This window comes from Eubalaena glacialis, chromosome 4, assembly GCF_028564815.1.
Source record: "Eubalaena glacialis isolate mEubGla1 chromosome 4, mEubGla1.1.hap2.+ XY, whole genome shotgun sequence".
Classification (NCBI taxonomy): Eukaryota; Metazoa; Chordata; class Mammalia; order Artiodactyla; family Balaenidae; genus Eubalaena; species Eubalaena glacialis.
This window is the reverse complement of record NC_083719.1, coordinates 113,717,186-113,742,727: the sequence shown is the minus strand read 5'-3', so window position 1 is coordinate 113,742,727 and position 25,542 is coordinate 113,717,186. Positions and strand designations below refer to the sequence as shown.

Here is a 25,542-nt window from a genome sequence, read left to right as displayed (position 1 = left end):
CACAGGGGTGAAGTGCTGGGACTCAGTCTCCCACTCTAACACAATCAGGGCTGGGTGGTTTCCAAGGGTCCCTCATGCTGTCACTCTCAGGTCCCAGGAGTTCTCCACTGGCCCTGAAGAGTTGGGGAGCAGGGTCAGCCAAGGGGGGTTCTTAGTTTAGGTTCTCCCCTCCCAGAGCCTGAGACCAGGACTTGGGTATGAGTGGTTCATTTGGAAGGAATTCCAGGAAGCAGACGTGAGGGAGCAGGGAGGGTGAGATTGGAGAAGAGGTCATTGCAGTGTGTGTTATCAAGGTCACAGATACAGGCAATGGGGGCTCCATTTTGCCAGGGTCTCTGAAAACATGGAGAGTACCCCCAGAACCGACCCCCTGAAAGGCAGAGCTGAGCATTTATCTACCGGCTCCCACTCCCCAATGGCTGGGATTTGCCCCTAGAGGCATAAACTGGCCACCCACCCACCCTTCCAGGCTTCCAGGATGTACTGGTATAAGGGCAATGGGAGCTCCCGTAGGCTTGGAGAAGGTTCTGGGGGAGAAATCAGGAGGACGCAAGGAACACTTGAGGTCGAGTGAGGCAGGGAACTGCCCAACACAGCTACCACTGAAATCAGAGGGGGCCAAGGGAGACAGCTGTGACAGACAAGTGTGGGCCTTAGTCACCCTCCACCTTACAGGAGGACCATCCCATGAACATCTGGGTGATGCACCAGGTCCTGTGGTAGGCATCAGGCAAACAACCAAGAACAAGCTGCCCCGCTCCTGTGACCTGAGCAAGCCCCTTCTCTGCTCTGGGCCTCAGTTTCTCTGTCTCCCAAAGCAGAATCTGAATGCCTGCCCTGCAGGGTGGCACAAAAATGGCTGCAAGGGTGTTGTATGACTCTCTAATGCTTTGCACTTGCATCACCACCGGGGGAGGCCATGCCTTCGCCCAGAGTAGTGCAGTCTAATAGTGGAATCGTAGCCACCTTGCAGGTAAGGGAGAGCTTTGGAGCCTTGTCACCTGGACACCCTGGAATCTCCTCCCTTAGTGTCAGATGATGCTGGGGGCATGGGGCGGGGGGGCCCGGGTGCGGGCAGTGTAATGCTTGTGGCAGCACATGGGTCTTGGAGTCAAGGAGATGTGAGTCAGCCCAGCTCTGCCCAGATGCTCAGTAACTTTAGGAAGATCACTGATTCTGTCAATGGGGAGCGTGCTGCACATGGGGCTGGGTTGAAAACTGGAAGAGACGGTGAGTGTGAGGCACCACTACACAAGGCCTGGCACATAGTAAGCCTGCAGCAAACGCCCTTGTGGGCTACCCCAGCTGAGGGCCATGGAGTGTCTGAATCTGAGGTCCAACAAAACCAGGCTATTGTCTTTCCTACAAAGTCTCCCACCCTCCTTCACAGGATGGGGAGCAGCACAGCCCCCAGCCCAGGTGCTGAGGTGAGGGTGTGGGTGCGCCAGCAGCAGCCCTGGAAATGCTCGAGCTTTACCGTCCCCCAGCAGGCTCTGTGTTCTCCTCCACTATCTCAGGCCCTCAGCCCTCTCAGAAGCCCAGAGCTTAAGGGCACCAGGTGACTTCATTAAAAAAAAAAATCTACAAATAAAGGGCTCCTTTGCAAGCGGAGTGTGGTGCATTCTTGGGGGCTTCAAGCAGTTTTACAGACCCAGACGTGGAGCAAAGGCATTCAGGAACCACGGAGCAGTTCCCAGGCCCCGGCAGGCTGGCTGGGGCCCAGGGCCAAGGGCAGAGGTGGGGTGGGAAAGGCCCTCCTCTGCTCCTCATCCTCTCCACGGCAGACCCCCGGCTGCCCATGGGTGGGTGAGGAGGAAGGGTGAGAGGTCCCGCCTGATGAGAGTCAGGTCCATATAGCTCTTCTGAGTTAGAGGTCTTACATCCCCAGGACAACTTTCCCTGAAAGTGGTTTAACTTGCCATGGGTGTGGGAGGGATATGTGTGAGCCCCGGGTGAGAACACCCCAAATCCCTACTGTCCAGACACTCCCAGAAATGCAGTCCCTCTCTCTGCCTCTCACAGAGCCAATCAGGGGATTTACAGAGTCAGGAGAACTAACAGGCTGGACAGAAAATTCATCTAGAAAATTTTCCTTTTTGCAACACACAAGACACCCAAAATTCAAACTACATAAGAATGTGTCAACCACCAAATACACTGAAAACGGGCAGCCTCGGCAAGACCCAAACACCCATAAACGTCACTAGTAGTGACCAGAAACCAAGTTCTGATAGACTGATGTTTCAGTGCCTTGGCCCTTCAGCATACTGACTTTTGGAGAGTTGACCTGGGGCCCTGCAGGACTGGGCCTGATGCCTGCTGTATGAAGGGGTATTCCCAGAGCCCCACCGTGACCCCAGTCCTGCTATGTGGCGTTTTTCAGCTCAACCCAGCCACCTGCTGGGGACCTGGGCAAGTGGTGACACAGGGTCACTTTTCCTGGCACTATGGGGATATGTGCTTAAGTGAAATGAGGGAGAAAGGACTCAAGGGCTCTCCAAACCACTGCAGATAAGAACTGGAGAAACTTTTTGAGAACCGCAAACTAAAACCACCAAGCTGGGAATTGTTCATATTTCAGAAAGTCTATTTTACCCCAGGGTCCTTTTAAGCCTCCCTAGGCCATTTAAAGAGGTCATTAAATAGGGCAGGGGGTGGTTATGACATAATGTGTACCACAGAAAGACAAGTATACACGATTGTACAGTATGATTGTAATTATGTGAAAGTCTGCATGGGCTCAGACTGGACTGGCTCTTGGTATAGTAGAAGGCTCCATGGTACCCTTTCTTCTCTTCAGTGCTGTTGGACTGTTTTCAGAATACTATAGCTGTTCCATTTAGGGATTTTGCTCTTTTTTATTTATTTTTTTATTTTTATTTTTTCAGAGATGGTAGTTGATTTTTTCAAACAGATCCAGGCACCAAATCCAATTTTCCAACCAACTTAATTATAAGTTCGTGACACCAGCGTTCAAGGCTCTCCCATTGCCCACAACCCCTCTTCTTATGCTCTATCATCTGATAGCTACTCCCTGACTCATCACACCCTTTCTGGCCTCCAGGCCTTTACCGCTGCTGTTCTGTCCCTGTGGCCCACCCTTCTGTCACCCCTTCTCTGCCTGTATAAATCCCTCTTACCCTTCAAGGTCCACTTCAAGCCTACCTACTCTACGACAGCTCTCCTGTCCCCTCTCTGAATGGGACTGTCCCATCATCCCCTCTGAAATCAGAACTCATGTCAGGAGCCCATTTCAAGGATTCCTCCCGACCTGCTGGCCTTTGGCCCCCTCCACTGCAGGCATCTTGGGGAGCCGCCAGACTCCTTGCAGCCCCTGCAGCCTCGCACGGTGCCTGGCACAGAGTGGGTGCTCAGCAAGTGTTTACCTTGATGTTGTCAAAGAACTCGGCACATCAGAATAAAATATATCCCCCCTCCTCCATCTCAGGCCAAGGAGGACCACTTAGGCAAACACACTTGTACCCCATCCAAAGGGATTTCCACATGTTAGTTACTCTTTTCCTCTACATGATAAACAAAGTTAGTCTTTTTGTAATATTTCAAACCCATTGTTAAAGAACTGCTCCAAGTGTTGTATCTTCAATGGCACAAATTCTGGAAAAGCTTATAAAATGCTTGTGTTGGTCCAGCTGAAGAAGCAGCAACAATCACCGTTACCTTCAGCCTCTGCCTTTTCCCTTTGATGCCAGACCCCCCAGTCACACAAACCGAGGCAAACCTGCCCTGCTTCCCGGGCCTGAGCCTCTGCCAGCTCTCAGTGGGCGGCATCTCCCTGTGCACAGGGCCCTTTCCTCTGCATCTCCAGCCCCAAGAGCTCCCGCTGCCTCGATCCCTCCTGCTGCCTCTCTCCCCAGCATCCACATCTGGTTTCCCTTCAGCACAAGTTTCACAATAGACAGATTTTGCACTTAGAGGATTTATGGTTCCTGCCGCCCCTCCATGCTTTTTGATATGATTCCATTATGTGCTTAAAATCTGGGGAGCTCTTGGCTCCAGGGAACTGTTTATGACAATTCTTTTACAGCCTTAAATCGCTCACTGTTAGGAACCTGTATGTGTTCAGAAGCAATGACTAGTTGCTAAGACAGAAAACTGCAATGTATCTCAGACAGTTGCTTGAAGAGTGTTCTTCACACAAGATTAATTAAGGCTAATGTTCACCTGGCAGGTACATCCTCTGAGCAACACCTTCGACCTTGTCCTCCTGCATCTGCCCGAGACACTGATTTAGAAGCAAATTAGGAACAACCCCACCCTCACCCCAGACCCAATCACATCCTTCCTTCTGCTGTGCTCCTTCCTCTGGGCGCTAGAGACCCACTGACAGAGGGTTGGTAGAAATGAAAACACCAATATCACAAACATCTCCCTCTGGATAACAAACAGGACTGAGAACCATCTTTTATTCTCCCTCTATGCATTACTTTTTTCAGGAGAAGGCAAAGAATTCCAGGAATAAGTATACAACGTGCTTATCCCCTGCCCTTTGGGCAAGGACTTCCCTTGACCAAGGTTTCTCTTGCCTCCCACTTCCAGCTCTGTCATCCCTTCTTTACCCAATAGATCTTCCTAAGAGGCAAAACCTAATCACATAGCCCTCCTGCTTGACGTTCCCCAGTGGATCCTTATGACCTTATGACCCAGGTGATGAAGCCCAGACTCCTCAGCACCCCCGCAAGGCCCTGCACAATTTGGCCATGATCTACGTATTCAGTCTTCCAACCCTCCCCCACCACAATCCCTGCCCTGCACTCTCCATGCTCTGTTGACTAGCGTGCCTTGACCTTCCCTGAGCCGTTGCTTAAACTGTTGCCTCCACCTGTAAGGTCCTCCTTGATCATCGACTGCCTGTATGAAATCTTCCTCCTTCTCCACAAGAGCCTGAAGGCCCACTCTGCCCTCCAAGAGAGTTCACAATTGTGCCTATCCGTCCCCTTCCCACCCCTACCATGGCAGACCCCAGGGCACTCCACGTCTGTGTGTCTGAAACCACCACTTGAAGGTGAGTGGCCCAAAACCATGCTGCCACCCTCTGGTGCTAGATATAGGGTGACCAGTTAAAATACAGGAATCTCAGTTAAATCTGAATTTCCAATAAACAATGAACACTTTTTTAGTATAAATGTGCCCCCAAATATTGCATGGGCATCCTGTATTTGTGTTTGCTAAACCCGGCAACCGCAGCTGGATGGGAACTCTGGGATACCCTCCAAGGAGAAGAGCTCAGGACCAGAGGCCAGCAGCACAGGGAGAGGAAAGCAGTGGTGAGACCTGGGCAAAAGATGAGGGAGTATTTCCCCATTCCCTCCCCCTAGGAGACAGCATATGGCTGTTCTGAGCAGGTCTCTACAGCTATACTGCTTGGAGTCCAAGATCAGTTCTGCTACTTGCCAGTTATCTTGGGCAAGCTTCTTACCTTCTCTGTGCCCCGGTTTCCCATCTGTAAAGTGGGTATAACCTACGTGATGTGGTTATTATGAGGATTAAATAAATTAGTATTTGTGTAGCATTTAGAACAGTCCTTGACACAGAGTAAATGTTATATAAGCATTTTATACATATAAAGCAAAAGGAATTAGCCAAGCAAACCCACAGATTGGGGGTGGGCGGGTGAGTCTAGGAGATTAATAATAATAATAATAATAATAAAATAAAACAAGAACAGACAATTGCGGAGCACTTACTATGCAGCAAAACACTATGCTCCGTGCTTGTCCTATGTTAGTTCATTTAACTCTCACCACAGTCCATTTGTAATATTATTATTACTATCCTCTTTTTAAAGATGAGGAAGCAGAGGCACAGTGGTAGTCTAGGATTCTAAGCCAGAACTCACTAGACTGCAGTTAACTGTGATACACATTAATTTATTCATCATCCATTCATGCACTGAGCACCTACTGTGTGCCAGGTCCTGAGCTGGTGCTGGGGAACTGGAGTAAACGAGAAAGACACAGGACAGCCACCCTCCCCTTCGGAGCTCATAGACTGATAGGGAGAACCTTGAAGGAGACTTGTAGATGTAAGGAGTTGTACTAAAGAGAAAATGGGGCTATGGAGCATGCTGACGGCCATGGGCTCTCCCCGACTGGGACAGGGGAGGGGAGGGGAGGGGTAGATGTACCCAGTCAGGGAAGGTGTCCCTGTGAAACGACCTCTTTGCAGATTCGTGAGGTAAAACAGCAACCGGTCTGGCTCAGGGCCAAAGGCAGGAGTCTTAGCGCAGAGCAGGCAGCCAGCAAAGGCCTTGAGTTGGGAAGCAGCTTAGAGCTTTCCAGGAACTGAAGAATAGAGGGCGAGGGTGTGGCTGGAGGCAGGCAGGGGCTCAGGGGCAGCGCAGGCTTGGGGGCAGCGCCGGGACCCGCGTCGGGAGACAAGGCTTGGCAGGACCTCCACAGAAGCTAGGACCCCGCTGCCAACAGGAAGCAGTGATCAGGCGAGGCAGAACAAGGCAGGGGGAGGCCTGCTGGGACAGGTCAGTGAGCCACACCAAGCAAAGCAGGGACAGCGCTGCAGACGGGGCCTGGGCTCATCAGCGTGGTGCTCATCTGCACCGCAGAGGACTCCACGTGCCTCTTCTGCAGTGCCAGCTACTGGGCAGACATGCCCATCGCCCACCATGGGGGACTGCCAAATGGAGTTAAGGCTGCCCCAGGCCTCACTGTTTTGAGTGAATGCTCCTGCGTTCCCTTTATGATATGAACATTCGAATAAATTGGAAAGCAAGGAGAGAAGCTTTTAAACGATGCCCAAAGTCCCACCACTCAAAGAGAATGATGTTTGTATCTCTTTCTTTGCCATCCTTTATACAGCGGTTGCTGTTTTACATACTTGCAGTCACAGTGTTTACGTGACCTTATGTTGTCTCTACTTACTGCATAAGCATTTACTCCATGGAATTCCACAGATTCTGTAATCATGAGTCTTCATACCAGTATAATATTTCATTTAAAGCTTTCATTGTTTACTTAACCAATTCCCCCAGTGTTGGGCATTCAGGTTAACTATTTTTAACAAGGAATATCTTTGCATGTGGCATTGCTCCTTTATCAACTTTTAAAATAGATTTTCTGAAGTGGATTAAAAGGATGAAATAGTTTACTTCAAACCTTCTGGATACATACTATAAATATGGTTTCCCCAAATCTTGTCCCACCAGTAAAGGTTAAGTGGCCTTTCCTCAATTTGCAGCTTTGGATGTTACTATTTAAAATAAATATTTCATTATTGAGCAGGACCAAAACAAAGTTGCCATGATACTACAGCATTAATGTGCTTTTCCTTGATTGTTAATGAGGATGTACATTTTTTATGAGTTGGTTAATAATTTCTTTTCTTTCTTTTTTCCCCCTGAATTGTCCTTTGATGTCCTTTGCTCATTTATACATTAGGGCCTTCTTTGAAAATATCTTTGCTGGCATTCTTAATATAGTAAAGATGCTTGTCTTCAGTGAGGTAGTACTGAATGAATAAACGCTAATTGTTGGTTTGTCATATTTGCTGCAAGCATTTTCTCGTGTGTTTGGGGGAATCCGTAGCACCCTCAGTTAACCCTCTGCTGCCACAGGGCTGCCTGGAGCCTAATTCAACACCGCCTGGCTATGCCCTGCACCATTTCCTCTGGCCTTATGTTGCTCAGGTTCCCTAAACATTCCAAGCATAAAGAACTTGGGGGACCTTAGCCCTACATCCCCTCCATCTCAGAGCAAGGCCCTGGGAAGGGGATCAGTATGCAGGACTGCGCTAAAGAAGAACCAGCAAAGATGAGGCTGCTGACTGCCCCAGGTTCCATAGATTCCAGAGAGAGGCATGCAGACCTCCAGCAGAGGGGGCGGCTAGAGAGGAAGGGGCACCCACCAGGCTTGCATTCAGCTAGCAGCTATACTACCCAATAGGAGCAGGTATTTTGAGGTTCCCCACATGTAATGAGTGGTGACAGGACCAAACAGGTCTCTGGAGCCCAGGATCTCACTATGTTCTAAGAAGCTGGGGGCAGGACCAGGCTGACATTCATGCTCTGGTAGGCTTGTGTGAAGCCACCCCATTTCTGGACCTCAGCTTCCTCATCTGTACAATAATGGCTAGATGGGGTGTCAGTCCCTTCCAGTTCTTGAGTCTAGGATGGCCCTGTACCGTCAGGGAAGCACAAAGGGACTCCCCGCTCTGAGAAGTTCAGTCCTGGGAAGAACTGGGGTGGGGAGGAGAGGAATCCAAATGTCTCCCAGCTCCCAGGGCAGGAAACCAGCCTTGACCAGTCAAGATGCAAATTCTCAGTAGACCTAGGAGGTGGTGTCCAGATACCTGCGGGGTTTCCTTGAAAGCCACACTCCTGCTCATTCACCTCCTCCTCCTCTCAGCGACCTCTTTTCTAAAGCCAATGCCCTGGGGAAGAACTGGCTTTCCTGGGAACATGGCCTTGCCAATGGCCACCCTTACCCACCCCCTACACACACACACACACACACACACACACCCATGACCTTGTAGTCTACACAGCCTGAATTCAGCAGTGCTCTCTCACACCCCTGGGCTTTTTCCTGAAACATGCTTTTTTAAATTTACTTAAAAGATATGGAATGAGCCCCTACTATGTACCACACACTGTTGCAGGCACAAAGGACAAGCAAGACAGACCCAGTACCTACTTCACAGAACGAGGAGATCAGAGGATGACCCACAATACACTCCAGAACAAACATGAAAATAGCACAATGTGAAGTTGTTGTACATACAGTGTAAAAATTAAAATCGGTCAACGGCGCAGAGAGTGACTGCTGGGGGGGGGGGGCGAGGCAGGGATGCTAGTGCGATGGGGTCTAAAGAGTGAATATTCGAGCTGAGGTTTCAGTAAGGAGAAGAGGGCCACACACCAACATCTGGCTAGGGAAGCAGTTTGGGCAGAGGGGCCAGCAAGCAGAAAGATGCTGAGATGGGGACAGGTTGGGCATGTCTAAGGGATAAGACAAGGCAGTGTGGTGGAGCACAGCCATGGGGAGAGGGGTAGATGCTGGTCACGAGGCCCCATAGAGCCCTGCTGGGGACTTGAGTGGGACTCTGGGTGAGATCAGGAGCCAGAAGGGCTTTGAGCAGGGGGTCGCCCAGAAGATCATTGTGTGAGGAGCAGGGACTGTAAAGGGGCAGGAATGCCCTCCCTCCCATTGTCAACTGGTGAACTCCTTCTCATCCTTCAGATGCCAACCCAATGGGCACTTCCTTGGTCAGATCCCCTGGTGAGTCTCATAACATCAGCTTCCCTTCATCACACCTAGCTCTGGGGTAATCTCATGGGTGTCTCTGGTCATTTGATTAATGTCTATCTTCTCCACTAGACTCTGTGCTCCTTTGGGACAGGCACACGTCTGCCTCTGCTCATCGTAAATCCCTAGCACCCTGCACAGAACCTGGCATGCAGTGGGTGCTTAATCAATGTGAACATGAAAAATATGTGAATCCCCAGGGTCTCAGCCCTCAAGGAATGGCTTCCTACTTCTACTTCCTCCCTCCTCTGTGCCCCCCACACCTTGCGTCTACCTCTTGCATAGAACCCAGCATGACTGTAAATAGCTTCTGGCACCGTCACACATACACACACGCATACACACTGGACTGTGTTCCAGAGGGCAGGACACGTGTAGTCCTTCACTATACCCCTGGGATCCACTTGAATCACGTGGTGCCATTGTATGTGCAAAGAACTACCTCGCCCATGTGAACCTCCACCTACTCAAAGACTCCCCACTTGAGCTCAGTAGAAAGTCTGTGCCTGAAGTCAGGGTCAAGCCCCCCTTCCCTCTCCCAGTTGAGCAGCTTCACCCACAGACCCACCAGCAGCAGGGGCCCCCATCCTCTCCTAGACCCACAGCCCCAGAATTGCTCACACAATCGGGGATAAGCTCTGTTTGCAAAGATACAATGGCTGTATTTAGCAAACCAAAGATGAGCATACATAGACTAAGGCTTACAAATGGGGACAAAACACTGGAATGTCTGACCTCTGGTCTGGCCCAGGAAGTTGGGAAACATTGGTCCCTATTTTTAGGGTCAACTACTTTTTCCTATTACAGCACAGCACCCATGATCCTTAGTGCTGTTAGATCCCACTTAATTAATCAGCATATTCTTGAAACAAATGTGATAAAAATAACATTGTTAAATATATAGATATATACTTCACATGCTCTGCAAAAGCTTGGTATTAAAGAAATTCCTGGGACTTCCCTGGTGGCGCAGTGGTTGAGAGTCTGCCCACATGCCGCAGAGCTACTGAGCCCGCGCACCACAACTACTGAAGCCTGCATGGCCTAGAGCAACAAGAGAAGCCACCGCAGTGAGAAGCCTGCACACTGGAACGAAGAGTAGCCCCCGCTACCCAACACAGCCAAAAAAAAAAAAAGAGAGAAAGAAAGAAAGAAATTCCTTTTGCAGAATAACAAAGTACTATATTTTTTTGGAGGACAATTTGTTAAAAGCCTTAAAATGCACATGCCCCACAGCCCAGTGATTCTATTTCTGAGACATAATTCAAGTTTTAAAGGGCTACTGCAAAACTAAGCTACAAGAATATTTGTCACACAGCACTGCTTGTAAAAATATATCATTCAGGGCTTCCCTGGTGGCGCAGTGGTTGAGAATCTGCCTGCTAATGCAGGGGACACGGGTTCGAGCCCTGGTCTGGGAAGATCCCACATGCTGCGGAGCAACTAGTCCCGTGAGCCACAACTACTGAGCCTGCGCATCTGGTGCACCGCAATGAAGAGTGGCCCCCGCTTGCTGCAACTAGAGAAAGCCCTTGCACAGAAACGAAGACCCAACACAGCCAAAAATACATTAATTAATTAATTAATTAATTTAAAAAAATATATATATATATATCATTCCAAATAATCCAAGTGTCCAGCAGGGAGCAATTACTTAAAGTAATTATGGTGCATCTGTACAATGGAAAACACTGCAACCAAAATACTACTACTAATAGTACTTACTGAGCACTTACTCTGTGCAACAGACCACCTTAAAAGCTTTATATGCACCATCTTATTTAACTCTCACTATGCTGTAGGTACAATTACCATTCCCATCTCACAGATGAGAAAATCAATACCTAAAAGGATTAGGTTACAAGCCAAGGTCACACAGCTAGGATTCACACCCAGGCAGTCTGACTCTAGACACCAGGCTCTTAGCCATTATACTATATGGCCTCAAACAATACCATTAAAAGAGATATTGTAGAAGCACAACCAGTCACATGGAACAATGCTGTTGATACATCGATAGGTAAAACAAGCCAGTTATTAAACAGGACATGCATGCTGATCCCATTTGTGCACTTGCATGTAAGCAAAGACAAAAGGGTTTGCAAAGATAACACTGTAGCATCTTGGTGTAGATTGCTGAGTGGGTGGAATTGTGTGTGTATTTTTTATGTTTTCTCCTGCTGTGTTTTCTGTAACAAACATGCTAACTTTGTATTAAGAAAAAATAATTTTAAACTTTAAAAAATTAACGTAAATGCCAAAATCACTCCCTTGCACTTATCCTCTGCATAAACCCAAGTGTCCATCTGTTGGCCTTGCTTTAAGTATAGTTACAACTGTTTGCACAGGACTCAGGACATGGCCTGAAGCCAATTCACGGGCTCTGCTGGCTCTTCATGGCTCAGCTTCCCCTCAAGGCAGCCAAGGCTCTCCAAGTAGGAAGAGACAGCAGAGATTCTTCCCACTCTAATCCTCAGCAGCCTGCCCATCCCATCACCCCAGGATCCTCTCTGGCACTTGAGCTCCCAGGGGGGCTGCTGGGCTAACAGCACGGAGCTGTGTGAGCTGGCAGAACCTGGCAGCTTCTGCCCTGGCTCCAGGTCTGGTCTGGAAGCCAAGCCCAGGGACCCTCGGAGTCTGACACACTCCATCTCCTGTTGCTGGGTCTTTCAAGGAAGTGCTTCACCAGAAAGTGAAGGGCACACATGCCTGAAGGAAGTCAAATGGCCCAGGGACAGGAGCCCCAGTTCTGCAGCCACACGACCAGGGCCCCTCCTGGCCCAGTCACCTGCCTCCTGGCTATGTGATCTTGGGAAAGTTATTTCTTCTCTCTGAGCCTGTTTCAGTGCCCATCAAGTAAAGAAATTAAAATACCAACTTGGAAAGGGACTTGTAAAAAAAAATATATATATATATAAAAACATATATATATATATCATATATAATAGATATATATAAAATAATGATGCCAATAAGTAATATTTGCAGGGCACCAACAGCTAGTCAGGCTCTCAAACACTTTCTAGGTATGATCTTACGGAATTCTCACAGCTGCACTGTGACTACTCACACTGTATAGATGATGAGACCAAGGTGTAGAGCGGCTAAGTCACTTGCACTGGTAAGTAGCGGAGCAGGAATTTCTGTCACCATGCCTGGGCCCACGCCACCACACCACACATCCTGGCACAATGTCTAGAACATGGACTTCACCCAGATGGTTACCATTGTCATGTCTCCTTGCCCAGCCACTGCCTAACTTTGGAGAATGATGTGACAGTGAAGAGAGCCACCCGCTTGGTTCTCCCCACACCCCCCCCACAGGCCCACAGACTTTTGGAAGTCTTCCTTTCAGATTAGCCAAAGCTCCCCACACACACACTCTTTGAGCCAGCTCCAGGGACCACAGGCCATGGCTTTGCTGCTGCACATCCTGCGGCGACCACCCTCCAAACCTGGCCTTGTGCTCTGGCCACCAGGGCTGCTGGCCCAACAGGGACAGCTCACGCTCTAGGAGTCAGGCCTGCTGGCACTCACACCTGGCACCTGCCCTAAAACCCTTTCAAGTCTCCTCGGGAATCTGGGCCTCGGGCCTGGGTCTCCCAGCGGCTCACAACGGCAGGCCAGAGGGAACCACGCGAATCATAAAAGCAGTGCCCTTAAGCAGCCTCGCCACCGTAAAGTGGCGCCCGAGCACTGGCTCTGGCTCTGTGTGCGTGCTGGAGCCTGGGTGTGCAAGTGGATGAAGGAGAGAGAGTGTGAGAGCGAGAGGGTAGCGGATGTGAGTCTGAATGTGCAAGTGCGCGCGTGGCTCCGAGTGTGCGCTGCTGCGATCGCGGTCCGGGGCGGGCGGCGGGCGGGGAAGGTCTCCGCCCCCCCCCCCCCCCCCACCGCGTTGAGAAATCTCAGTGAGTCACCGAGTGGTTCTGCATATTAATGAGCTCGGAGCGGATTTAAAAGAGGCCTGGGCGGGCGGAGGGAGACGGTGGAGAGAGGCCAGAGCCGAGCGCAGAGCGCTGCGGGGTGCCACAGCCGCGAGGCTACCACCGACGGGCGCAGCAGGAGCGAGTGGAGCCGGGAGGCGCGCTCCGGGCAGAAAGAGCCAAGCCCGGCGCACAGACGCGCGGGCACCCTCCCCGAGTCCTTGCTCCCGCGCCGTGCCCCTCGGCCAGCATGAGGATCCTGACGGCAGCGCTGCTCCTGCTGCTCCTGGCGCTGTGCGCCGCGCGCGTGGACGGTGAGTGCCTGGGAGGTCCCTTGGCGCCAGCCCGGCCCGTCCTGGGGAACCCCCAACGCCAACTGCTAAGCTTCCCGGGATCCCTGGGGTTCTGGGTGGGCACCGAGGGTGGTCAATGAGTTGCGAAGGAGACCCCTCACGCAACTGAGCAGCCCCCCGCGCGCTCTCTCGCAGGGTCCAAATGCAAGTGCTCCCGGAAGGGACCCAAGATCCGCTACAGCGACGTGAAGAAGCTGGAAATGAAGCCAAAGTACCCGCACTGCGAGGAGAAAATGGTTATGTGAGTTCTCGCTCTTCGCCGCGAGCGTGTGCGCGAAGCCCTTAACCGGGTGCTGCGGCGCAGCTTGGGGCTGGGTCGGGCTAACAAGCCTTTCTCTCAGCCTTTGTCAAGGCCTTGGCGGAGCCTTTGTAATTGCCTAGCGAGTCCTTAGGACGCTGGCACGGCAGTCTGGAAGAGAGTTTGAAAAAAGGGTCACGGTACTGTGCTCCGGAAACAGCTCTCCGAGGAGTTCACCCTTGCTAGGATTCGAATGGATAGCCTAGGGGTTGCACTGCCCCCCTTTCACCCCCTTGGGTGATCAAGGGTTAAATGGCTTCCGTGTGCCAACTTAGAACACCCAGATTGAAATCACTCAGAATACACCCAGAACTATTAAACTGGAACCCAAACTGTGAGGCGTGCTGCCTTCCTGTTACTGGAGAGAGAATTAAAGCAAACATTGTCTGACGTCCTCAGAACCCCCTTTCAGGGCCTTTTTCTGATCAGGGGACCATGGCCGTCTGGTTTTTGGCTTCTAGCGATTCCATTTTGAGAACGATCCTCACTCTCCCAACACCAGCTGGACTCCTGTGGGTTCCTGAGCAGTCTTGTGGAAAGGGCTCTGTTGGAGTTAACGTGCCATGAGGGTGAAGCCCTGCTTGGTGGGGATGCAGGGAATATTTCAAAAAGTGGGGCAGAGCGAGAGAACACTGCGTTTCCTTGCTCTCTGCCTTCCCAATTAACCACTTGAGGCCAGCATCACTGTTTCCCCATCAATACGCTCTTGGCCAGGAAGGGAGCCCTTGGCAAAGCAGCTACCAAATATCTGCCACGGACCATTGGCCCCTCTTCCCCTCCCCCAGAAACAGGACACACTTTATTCTCAGTCTGGGCAAGTGCCTTCCATTCACTGGCCCCGCTGGCCCAAAGGCCTCCGCACAGTGTCTGCAAAGGCAGCTCCCACCGCCCACCCCCCCGCAACTGCCACCTGGGGTCTGCGCAGTCAGGCTGAAGTTAGGGGAATTCAGAAAATCACTGGGCCTGAGCTAAACCCCTCTGCCTTCCTTCCTGGGCACCTAAATTAGCCCCCTGTCCCTGCCCCTTTGTCCTGCCCCTTGCCTTGCAGACCCAGGTCCAGAAAAACTGCTAGAAAATCCTTTTGGGTGAGAGCTAGAGGTCACACAGCTGAGGGAGGAGCTACAAGCCCCTCAGCGTTCTCAGCTCTCTTGGGGTGAAAATGACAGGGACGTTAACTTTGCACTCCTCTCAGTGCTGAAAAATGCTCCACACACCAAGCTGAGCTGTTGAGTCCTTGCAGGAAAGGAGGAGCAGGGTATGAGGCGCAGTGACATCTCAAAAGGACAGAACCCTCAGTAAACAGGCTTGCCCTTTTTCGTGGCTATACTTTTCAGAGTAGAGAGGAAACTGACAGCCAGGCAAGTGCATGAGAAGGCTTTACGTAGCCTTGTGAAAACTTGCAGGGGTCTCATGAGATCCGCACACAGTCACCCTCTTCTAAACCTCCACCCCATACCCAGGACCCTACCCCCATCCCTGAAGGGCTGGAGGTCTTCTCCCCTCTCAAGCTCCTAAGACTCTCCAGATCACACGAGGGACCAGTGCTTTTTCCCAAAGCCGGTTTTTAGCCCCAAAGCTGAACTAAAGGAAGTTTTCCAGTTCACCCTGAGTCACCTAGAAATCTCTGATGAGGCTTGGGGTGCAGCTTGCTTTGTAAGTGGGAGTCCTTGCACTCAGAAGGATACAGTAGAGCCAAGATTCTAGAAGGGGCAATTTGTTTCACATACCCCCTGAGTTATTGCTGAAACCCTCGGTATCCCAGAACCACTGAGGACAAGCACACAGGACCCAGAATTTCTGCACAATTGCTGGGGGCAGAAATCCTCATGTCTTCACCCCACAACCAAGTTTCAAAGTCCCCGTGTTATGACTGAGCATTTGAGCACTGTGGTGGGAGAGCTGAGCGTCCTCCCCTGCAGTCCCAACCTTCAGGATTTGGGATCCTCAGCTCGTACGCTGACCTTACGGAGGAGGGGATTTTTATCTGGCTTGGCCATGGCCTTTTATTCCAAGTGCAAAAGCAGCACTGCAGGCAGAGAGCAAAGCATGGGCTAAATTCCTGCAGAGCGACTAGGTACTATGGGGGAGGGGACCTGGACTCTACTCTGAAGCCCGGCCCCATGCTTGAGACCTAGCAGGAGGGACCCAGGGAGCCACAGGTCTCATAGAGAGGGCCAGCGAAGGCAGAGCCCAGTCACCTGGCACTACCACAAGACCTGTCCCTGCCCTGGGAGGCTTAGGCCATGGTGAGGGCCCTGGAAACTCAGAGCACAGGGGAGGGAAGAGAACAGGTTGCCCAGAAATATTGTGCCCCCATTTAGGCAGCAAGATTCGATTTCCTCTCCCCATCAACTGGGAGACTCAGTTCATGGCGACCCTGCTCCTTTCCAGAACTTGGCCCAGGCAACCTGACACTTCACTGTTAGTAGCCTATGGGGTGCTGGCTGACCTCTCTCCCTCCCTTCCCACCCCAACCTCCAACCGCCCCTTTTTGCCCCCTCAGCCCACACCCCAGCAGCCAGTCCACCACCATACCTCGCTCCTGCGTGTGACCTCCCAAGGAGTGACATCCTCACCTCTCACCTTCCACTTTTCCATGTTCGCTAGGTGGGCCCTCATTCTTGAACACCGTCATTCCTCCCCCACCCAGAAGCTTCCTCTGAACTTCTGCCACCCTGGCCCAGCCCTGGCTGAGAGGGGCATAGCAGTTCTGGGCAGCAGCCTCTCCCTTCCTCCTCCCTCCCAGGCTGGACCTCACACACTAAGGCTTCTTCTTGGCCATCCCATCTTCCATGACAATTGCTAATAACAGTAACTATTCATTGTGCTAGGCACTCTGCATAGATTATATCTTTAATCATCCCAGTAACCCTAAGAGGTAGGTCCTATTATTATACCCATTTTATGGATGGGCAAACTAGGTTCAGAGAGGCTACCCAAGGTCCCACAGACAGACCTGGGATTCAAACCCAGGCCCTACGCTCTGTACAAAGCCACCTACTTCTCTACCACATGGCTAGGCCTCCACTGGTGTTGGAACACTGGCTGATAGAGACCTGAAGGGCAGTCTTATTTTCCTGCCCAAGGGTGAGATAACTGGGACTTCATGCTCAGGAATCAAAATGGGCTTCAAAGTCAACAAGACTTAGCTTTAGGGTCAACAAATGCCCAGCCCCAGAACAATCTGCAGAGGGTCAGGGGAACTAGGGTTTGAAAGATCAGACAGAGACCACAGCACATCCAAGCCCTGCCATGGAGCTCCTCACATCCAAGGATGAGGTCTTGGCATGCATACTTCACTGGCATTAGCTCTCTCCACCTCTCAATCCCAGGTTCAGAGGAGCTGGAAGAGTCCCCTGACCTTCGTTCCCCAAGGGAGCCATCAGTGCTGTGGGCAACACCCTGCATGGGGGTAGGCTTGGGGGTGGGGGACTATCCCAGACTTTAGGGGCTCCAGGGGAAAAAGTGAGAGCCCATCACTCTGCACAGGGTTAGACCCGAACATGGAGTCAGATTAAGGGGACAACCCGAACCTTCCAAAGAGCCAGGGAGCGAGCATATGGGTAGGCTTCCTTGAAAGGAGGGAGGAGGCCACAGTCTCTCAGTGCTCTGATTGGGACAGACCAGGGCCACCCACAGGCCACACTGAGGGGCTGTCATTCAGGCTTCTTAATCCTCCATCCCATCCTACTCCATTTCAGCATCACTACCAAGAGCGTGTCCAGGTACCGGGGTCAGGAGCACTGCCTGCACCCCAAGCTGCAGAGCACCAAGCGGTTCATCAAGTGGTACAACGCCTGGAATGAGAAGCGCAGGTATGCCCCACTGCCCCTCACCTTCCTTCCCACCATCCTACCAGATCCAGAGTCTAGGCCCCTTCTAGGTCATCTAGCCCCATCTAAGGCATGAACACCCACTACAGTTGCCACAGCAAGCAGATACCCAGACATGGCTTACATACTCCCAGGGACGAGGAACTCACCACTTAACTTACTGCTACACTTATTGCTCTCTTGGACAATTGTAAGCATCAAAAATTGATCCTTTTGTGAACTAAAGATGTTCTCATTCTAACTTTTATGAAGTTAGGATAGTCCTAATTCCTCTCCTTATTTAAGTAACTTAAGCTTTCTGACCCCCAATTTCCCTCTGTCAAATGGCTGGGCGAATGCCCAGCATGGCTCTCTCAGTGATTTGTGTGGTTTGGTGAAACACAACTGCTTAAGTGACTGGGTTTATTAACTATAAAACTGTGGGTACAACCATAAGATGATGAGGACAACTCCTTGCCAACAACATAGTCTCCCCTCAGGGTGGCCCATGCCCCCTGCTGCCCAGAAGCCTGATAAACTCCTTCCTGTGCAGGTGCAGGGAGGGACCTTGGGTTTGACCCTCTAAAATCAGAGCCGCTCTTACACTCAGGGGACAGCAGTGGCCGAATGACCAGAGTCCTGAACTAGACCCCTAACCCCAATCCTGTCTGGGCTGTTTCCCCATTATCAGAAAATGGCTTCCCCTCTCTGATCTCCTGGGGTCCCATGTCTGGCCTCAGAGGGGGAGGCAAGTTCCTGGCTCCCCTGTGCTACATAAAGGTTAGCCTGTCCTGGAGCAGACCCACTCCTCACACACTCAGAGCCTGTTTACACCTGAATCTGCAGAGCATGACCAGGGAAGCGTGCACATACACGTACACACACACACAGGTGAGTTCCTCAGGAGCTGGTGCCTGCACCTCATCCCGCAGAGGGGGGAACAGAGGCTAAGTTGGGGGGAGTGACTTGTCTGGGAGCACAAGTCAGGAAGCTAGGTCTCCTGGCGTCACCTTCCCCTCCCTCCAGCAGGTACCCACGCCACCCTCCCATCGCCCCTCCTCCCTGCCACCCCCAGCACCTCCCTAAGCTCAGCCCACGACCAGCTCTCCCACAGCTGACACTTGGGCCCAACTCCAGTATCTGAGCCTTTTGTGCTGCCTCCAAAACTGCCTCATCCACAATTGCTTGAAATAGAAAGTGATGAGAGCAAGAGATTATTTTCCATAAATCTACTGGAAATGAAGCCCTCTTTCTGGTCAGGGCAGGCAGCTCACATGACAAGCACAGGACACCTCCTGTCCAGTCACCCTCCGGGCCCTGCATCATCAAAAGTGGAATGAGGCTGACTGCAGGGCCGGTTCACAGAGGCGCTGGCAAGTCTTCATCAGGTTGCTGGGAGATCCAGCCTTTGTCCCGACCCCTCCACCTGGGGCCACAGCTTTGATGAAAAGGAGGCAAGCCTGGGTCCATGCAGCCCCGCTCTTTTTGTCCCTGCAAAATCCATAGATGAGAGCAGTAAGGGCACCTCTGCTACCAGGCCTCCCATCACTTCCTTACAAAATGAGTCCATCCCTCCTTCGTGGAATGCTGAGGTGTCCTGGGAGAGGATGTGGGCATTCCCTTGTCCTCCTCGCCTCCCCTCCCTCTGTACAGGTTGAAAATGTCTTTGTGGAGATAAAGGAACCATCTTGAAGTCCTCTTTGCAGAGACAGAGAGAGAGAGAGAATGCTGAACCTAGAGTAGAGACAAGAGAAGGCAGCGGCCGGCCCAGGCTGTGGGGCGAGACTAGAGGGCTTCCAGGAGCTCAGAGCCAGAGCTTCCGGCTGCCACCAGAAGCAGCAGCAGCAGGCATTTGATTTCAGTGCATAATTACTCAGAAACCAGGAACGAGGCGGAAGGAGCAGTGGACGACCTGGATGTGACATGTGGTCCCATGGCAGCCATGCGGCAGAAGGGAAGGGATTTAAGTATCTAAACAGAGATGGTTGGGGAGGTGAGGGGGAAGTCAGCTTGTGAGTGCTCACAGGCTTGACAACTACTAGAGGAAGTAACCTTGAGCCACGGGCCTCTGTGACAGCCCCAGCCTCACTGACCGCCCTTCAGTCTTCAGGCAGCAGCTTCTGGAACTGGCATTTTTTCTGGAGAACATGTATTCTTGGGCTAAATACAAAGAAAGACACAAGCCTAAATGGAGGGAAGGGATGCCTCTGCCCCTCCCCCCATCCACGCCGGAGACAGAGGTCTTTCCCACCATTGACATTCAGTGTTCGTTGGGCAGACTTTCAGTCTCTTGTTTCTCAGTTTCCTCATATACCAAGAGGGTTTGCTTCCTAGAGCTTTGAGGATAAAAAGAAACTGCAGAGGTGGAGGCTGTGTAGAAAGGACAAAGCCAGGTTCAGGTGAGCTTTTACGCCCATGTGATGGCCTCCTCTGAAATGTCCCCTGCTTCTCCTGGGCTCCTGCGGTCCTGGGAGAGGCACTCCCCAGGCCAGGTGCAGAGAAGCTCAGACACCAGCCTGTGCGTTTCCTGCCTCGTCCTGAGCCACTGACATGGGTGTTTTCTCTTCCCAGGGTCTACGAAGAATAGGGTGAAAAATCCCTGATGGGAAAGCTTCACACCGGTTGGGACACAAGCAAAGGACTTTGCAGATTAAAAAAACAAACCCTTTCTTTCTCACAGGCATAAGACACAAATTAAATATCGTTACAAAGCACTTTTTACCAGGGGTCAGTTTTTACATTTTATAGCTGTGTGCAAAAGGCTTCCAGATGTGAGACCCTTCTCTCTTGTGTTCCAGATTTCATCACAAGCTGCTTTTTACCGAAGAGGGGAGAAACTCATGCCTTTCCTTTATTAAAAAAAAAAAAAATGCTTTTTTGTATTTGTCCAGACATCACTATACATCTGAGCTTTATAAGCACCTAGGAGGAACAGGGAACTTGTTTGAGACATTTCATAGCAGCGTTGCTCCCTTCCTAGCACGGGAAGCTTCCGCTCAGAGGTCCTGGCGCCTCAGCACAGCTGCCACAAGCTCTCCTGGGCTCATGGTCGGTCACAGCCTCAGGGGGACTCAGCAGCGGCCCCAATGGCCCCAACTGTCGGGCAAGCAGGAGCAGATCTCTCTGCATTTGTTCTTTGAGGAACTCAAGTTTGGCTGCCAGAGAAATGTGCTTCATCCCCGGGGTTAATTTTTACACATTCTAGGAAACATTTCCAAGATCCTGGGATGGCGAGGCAAATAAATGGTCCTTAAGGAAGGTCCTTAAGGAATGGTCCTTGGGTCTTCTCTCCAACCTGAGCGTTTGTGAAAGTTTCACTGCTTCAAAACCACGTGAAGTTACTGATGCTGTAGCAAAAATCTTAGGAGAAAACTTAAAAATATACAAATACACGTACAATGTACAGCTACAGACACATGCTGTTGATGAGGGAAAACCTTCAAAGCATGTTTCTTTCCCTCATGACAATGGAACATGCAGTACTAAAGCAATCTGTGATTCCCCACGTAATTCTTCAGTGTTAGACAGTGCAGTCCTCCTTTGGTGCAGCCCTCTTTAAGATGACCACACACCTTTCCCTTCGTAAATATACTCTTAGGAAGGCCCCCTCTACACATGTCCCTTCAGTATGTGCCGTGTTGCACTATTGTGTCATATGCTATGTAAATGTCAGAAACCGTTAGCATTGCATGCAGGTTTGATATTCTTTCTAAGACAAAAAGAAAAGTAATAAAACATATTTGAAATGTACCAAAATTCTAGAGTACTGACTTTTTTTTCTACTTAATTAAGCCAGGATGACGACCAAATGTTTACCACATCCTAAATAAACAGGGACAGATGCACTGGGGAGGAAAACTTGTGTTTCCCAATACCTGTCAACACCGTCACCTCTATGGAATGTCCTGAAGACAGAAAGCCAGGCTTCCAGGCTGATGCTTCTTCCCTGCCTGGCTCCCACACCTGGGGCAGGTTCATCAGAACAGCCAGGTCAGCGCATACAGGACCACAGGGTCACGCTGCCGTCCCCATTTAGGGACGGCAGTAGATGCGGGACCCGTCAAGACCCCTGTGGCCCAGGGCCCCAGGATTCTAGTGGGGCTCAGGCAAGGGCAGGAAGCGCCCACCTACAGGGCTCCGCAGCCAGGCTGTGTGGGAGCCACAGCCAGGGCGACGTTGAAGGTCCACTTCTGCTCCTGCAGGATGGAGATGATGAGTGCACACACCTCATGGCGCTTCTGGGGACTGAAGGAGGCAATCCATGTAAAGCGCTCAGGATACCAGGGCATGGCGAGCACTCGGTAAATGTGAGCTCCTTCAATATCCGCAAGACCAGGCCACTTCGCCCTCTGCACAAACTGCCCACAGCCCCACACCTCAGGTACCCCAGTCAGCCGCGCCCTGAAACAGGCCCCTCTACGCCAGCACTTACAGGAACACACAGCAAGTACCCTGGCCTAGCACCGCCTCTGCAAGATGCTACTGCATCCTTTCCATCATCTCCTGGCACTGCCAAGTCCCACCAAGTGTATGCCTGAGGAAACGGAGGACCAGAGAAATTAGGAAAGTCGCCCAGGGTCACTCTTCGCACAGCTCCAACGGCTGAGCCTGGCAGCCTCTTTGCTGAGAGGAGCAGGACAGGGTGGGCTGAGGCCACGCTGAGCCGGGGCGACTGTGAATGCCCGGTGTGGTCCCACTTTCCCTTCATTATGGAGGAAGAAGGGAGACTGGACAGGAAAGCCCGGACACCAGCAGACAGAAAGGAGAGCCCCAGTGTGAGGGCACATTCCAGGGCAGGGGAGAGCAGAGGCCGGGCCCCTCTCCGCCGGGAACCCTGACCCCTGCTTGGCCCCAGATCAGCATACCTTGCTGGGGCCTCACCAGGGCGAGCCACCGTAAGGACCTCGGCTGAAGGATCCCCCCTGCCTTCCCCCCAGCCCCCTCACCCTCCCCACACCTGGCCCTGACAACGCAAAGGCCTCCCCATCTGCCGGCACCACGGCCCGGGGCACAGGATTCTCTGTGCTGCTTCCTGAGTTGCAGGCTTCACCCTCCACTCACTCTGGACGTGCTACACGCCCTCGCTCAGGGCTCTCCTCTATCCCAGCTGTGGTTCTAGAAGCAGCACCTCCTCCTCCAGCCCTGCTGGCCTGTGAGTCCCCTCCCTCTCTGACCTCCCAATCTCCCAAGACACAGATTGGATTCTTAGTAACAGTAACAATGTGCCCCTACAGTGTGCCAGGCACTGACCCGGGCACTTGCCCTGCTGCTCATTCTCCACCCTCCCGGCAGTGCTGTGTTGTAGATGCCCAGACAAAGGACCCAATTTGCACGAGAGACGCAGATGGTAAGTAGAAGGAGAGCTGGACTTCGAGCCCCGGTGTGTCAGAGAGCAGGAGTGGAGGTCTTGTGTGTAAACGTCTCGTCCCCTACAGAGGCTGTGTGCCCCTGGAGAACAAAGGTTGGCTATGCTTCCTGGACAACCTGGACCCTGTCCTCCAATAGATAGGCACTAGCCGGACCACTAAGAATGGGTTCTCAGCCCCAACACTTCACCAAAAGAGGGCCCTGCAGTGCCAGGAACTATGCTTGGCTCCAGGGAAGATGCCCTTTTTCCCCGCTTACAGAACTGCTTCCCATTGTTTTTCTCCTCTGGGCTTCCCAGCAGCCCTATGAGTGTCCACCCACCACATTCCAGAAAGGAGAGTAACTCTAGTGTAGCAAACAAGGCCAGGTGGCTTTTCCAAGTAGCTCTTCCAGGCCTCCCTGGGAAGGGGTGAACACGCTCCTTTGTGCATGGGCAGACCAGGCCCCATGTGGGCCCCATCTTCAGAGCCACCACTTCCTCACAGACAGGCATGCTTTGGGATCCAAAAGCCAGGAGGCCCCTGACCCCCAACTCTTCCCACAGGCAGGTCCTGAGCAGGTACGCAGGGCTGCCCCAGACTCAACACCGGGACGGCCACATCCTCAGAGAGTTCCAGGCCAGCCCTGCTGCTCATCTTCACCCGGCCAAACCTCCACCATGGAGCTTTTCCTGGTCACCTTGGACCTGCAGCCAGGACCACCTACATAACTGGGGTCAGGACCAGCTACATAATTGCAAGGTGTGGTACAAATTAAAGATGCAAGGCCCTCTGTTCAAATTTTAAGAATTTCAAGATGGCAACAGCAGAGCATGAAGCCCCAGCACAGGGCTCTGTGCAACTCTCACGTCACAAGCGCGTGGCACCGGGCCTATAGCTCGGGTATCAACTCTAACACCCATCTGGATGGCCCATTTGAGCCCTGAGTTATTACATGACTTGTACTATAATGTAACACCTTTATTTTAACTTGAACAGCTAACAAGATATGTTCTAAGAAGCCAGGGACTATGTCTTACGCTTCTTTGCAAAAACCTCCTGGAACCTATGATAGCGCTTAGGATGTACTCAAACACCATGAATTAATCTTCGTCTTAAGGAGCTCCCAGAGAACGTGCTTTCTGCACTCATTCACTGAGCCACCACTACATGCACAGCCCTGTGCTGGGCACCACAGGGAATGAAGGCTTGGTGAGGTGCCGTCCCTCATCTTCAAGGGCAGAGTTCATCATTCATGACCCAGCCACTGTTCCATCATGAAGCATTTGCTATATGTGGCACGCTGCTGGATGCTGGGGACGACCCCTCCAGAAACTCCCAGTCCAAAGGGAGATGAAGACACTGCCTGAAATTGCCTGTCAGTCTAACACTAAGCCAGAGGGCCACACAGCAGGCTCTGGGGACACCCCAAAGAGGCACCTCACCCAGTCTTGGAGGAGGCGACCCCTGACCAAGACCTATCAGTCTGGAGAGAGCTCATGGCAAATTGTAAGTTGTTCTTAGGCAATGACAGGAAGTCCTGATTCCATCCTGTCCCTGATGTGGCCCGTGGCTCCCTGTGTCCATATGCGATGAGACAGGCCAGCAGAAACAGAGAGCGCCAGGGCCGGAAGTGGAGAATGTGAGGGAATTCAGAGGGGCCTCAGAAATACCAGCCATGCCCCAGCTGAATATCCAGGGAAACCAGGCACAGCTCCAACCTCCGCTCCCAGCTCATCCATCTCCCTTCCTCTCCTTCTTCGCCTCTCACCCAGCCTGCCAGGGAACCATGGCTGGGGCCTCCACAGCCTCACTGGCAAGGAAGCCCACCACAGCTTTTCTGCTCACCCTCCCACCGAGGAAGACACCATACTGCTTTTAGAGCCCTCCCTTGTCCTCCCCTTTTGAAAAGTTGAATAGATAATCTTGGAGGTCGTTAAGGAAGCAATAAAACCTAAAGCAATTTTCTTTCTCTGGAGGTAACATCTCCCAGCTTCCTCCACGCCAGGCCATGCTGAGCCACACCACCAGAGGGCAGCAAAGAGCCGACGGACCTCAGCCAAGGGCCCTCCGAGTTCCCCGAGGCTGTGTGAGAACAGTGACAACAGGGACTGGTATAGTCCTTACTTACTGTGAGCCAGACCCTGTGCTGAGACCCTTGCATGCCTTATCTCATGGAATCCTGGTAACAACCACAGCAGGGGCCGGGGGTGGGAAGTGGGGGGGATCTGTCCTTTAGCTCCACTTTACAGATGAGGAAACCGAGGCTTAGCGAGGTGAATACACATTGCCCGTATTCACAAAGCTAGCAGGTAGTAAACACAGAATTTGAACCCTCACGTCTGGAGGGTTCTGAGCAGGGCTTCTGCCCCTGAAGGATGCACTGTCTTAGAGCTCCTGCCGACCCCAGCCCACAGGAGACTGCTGTGCCCTCACCCAGGCCTCACCTACTGTTTATTGAGTAGATATTGATCGTCTAGTGAACTTGGGTCACAAGGCCCACCAGCGTGGCCAGGTTTGTTTTGGGTGTGCC

At 51.8% G+C, this 25,542-nt stretch overlaps 1 protein-coding gene across 1 annotated transcript; it reads left to right on the top strand.

Annotated features, from left to right (window-relative positions):
• Positions 1–13,251: 13,251 nt before the first annotated feature.
• On the top strand, positions 13,252–21,420 carry CXCL14 (C-X-C motif chemokine ligand 14). The gene is made up of 4 exons (XM_061189621.1): positions 13,252–13,515; positions 13,690–13,795; positions 17,554–17,667; positions 20,236–21,420. The coding sequence occupies exons 1-4, from the start codon at positions 13,452–13,454 to the stop codon at positions 20,249–20,251; spliced, it is 300 nt and encodes a 99-aa protein (XP_061045604.1). The 5' UTR covers positions 13,252–13,451; the 3' UTR covers positions 20,252–21,420.
• The last annotated feature ends 4,122 nt before the right edge of the window (positions 21,421–25,542 follow it).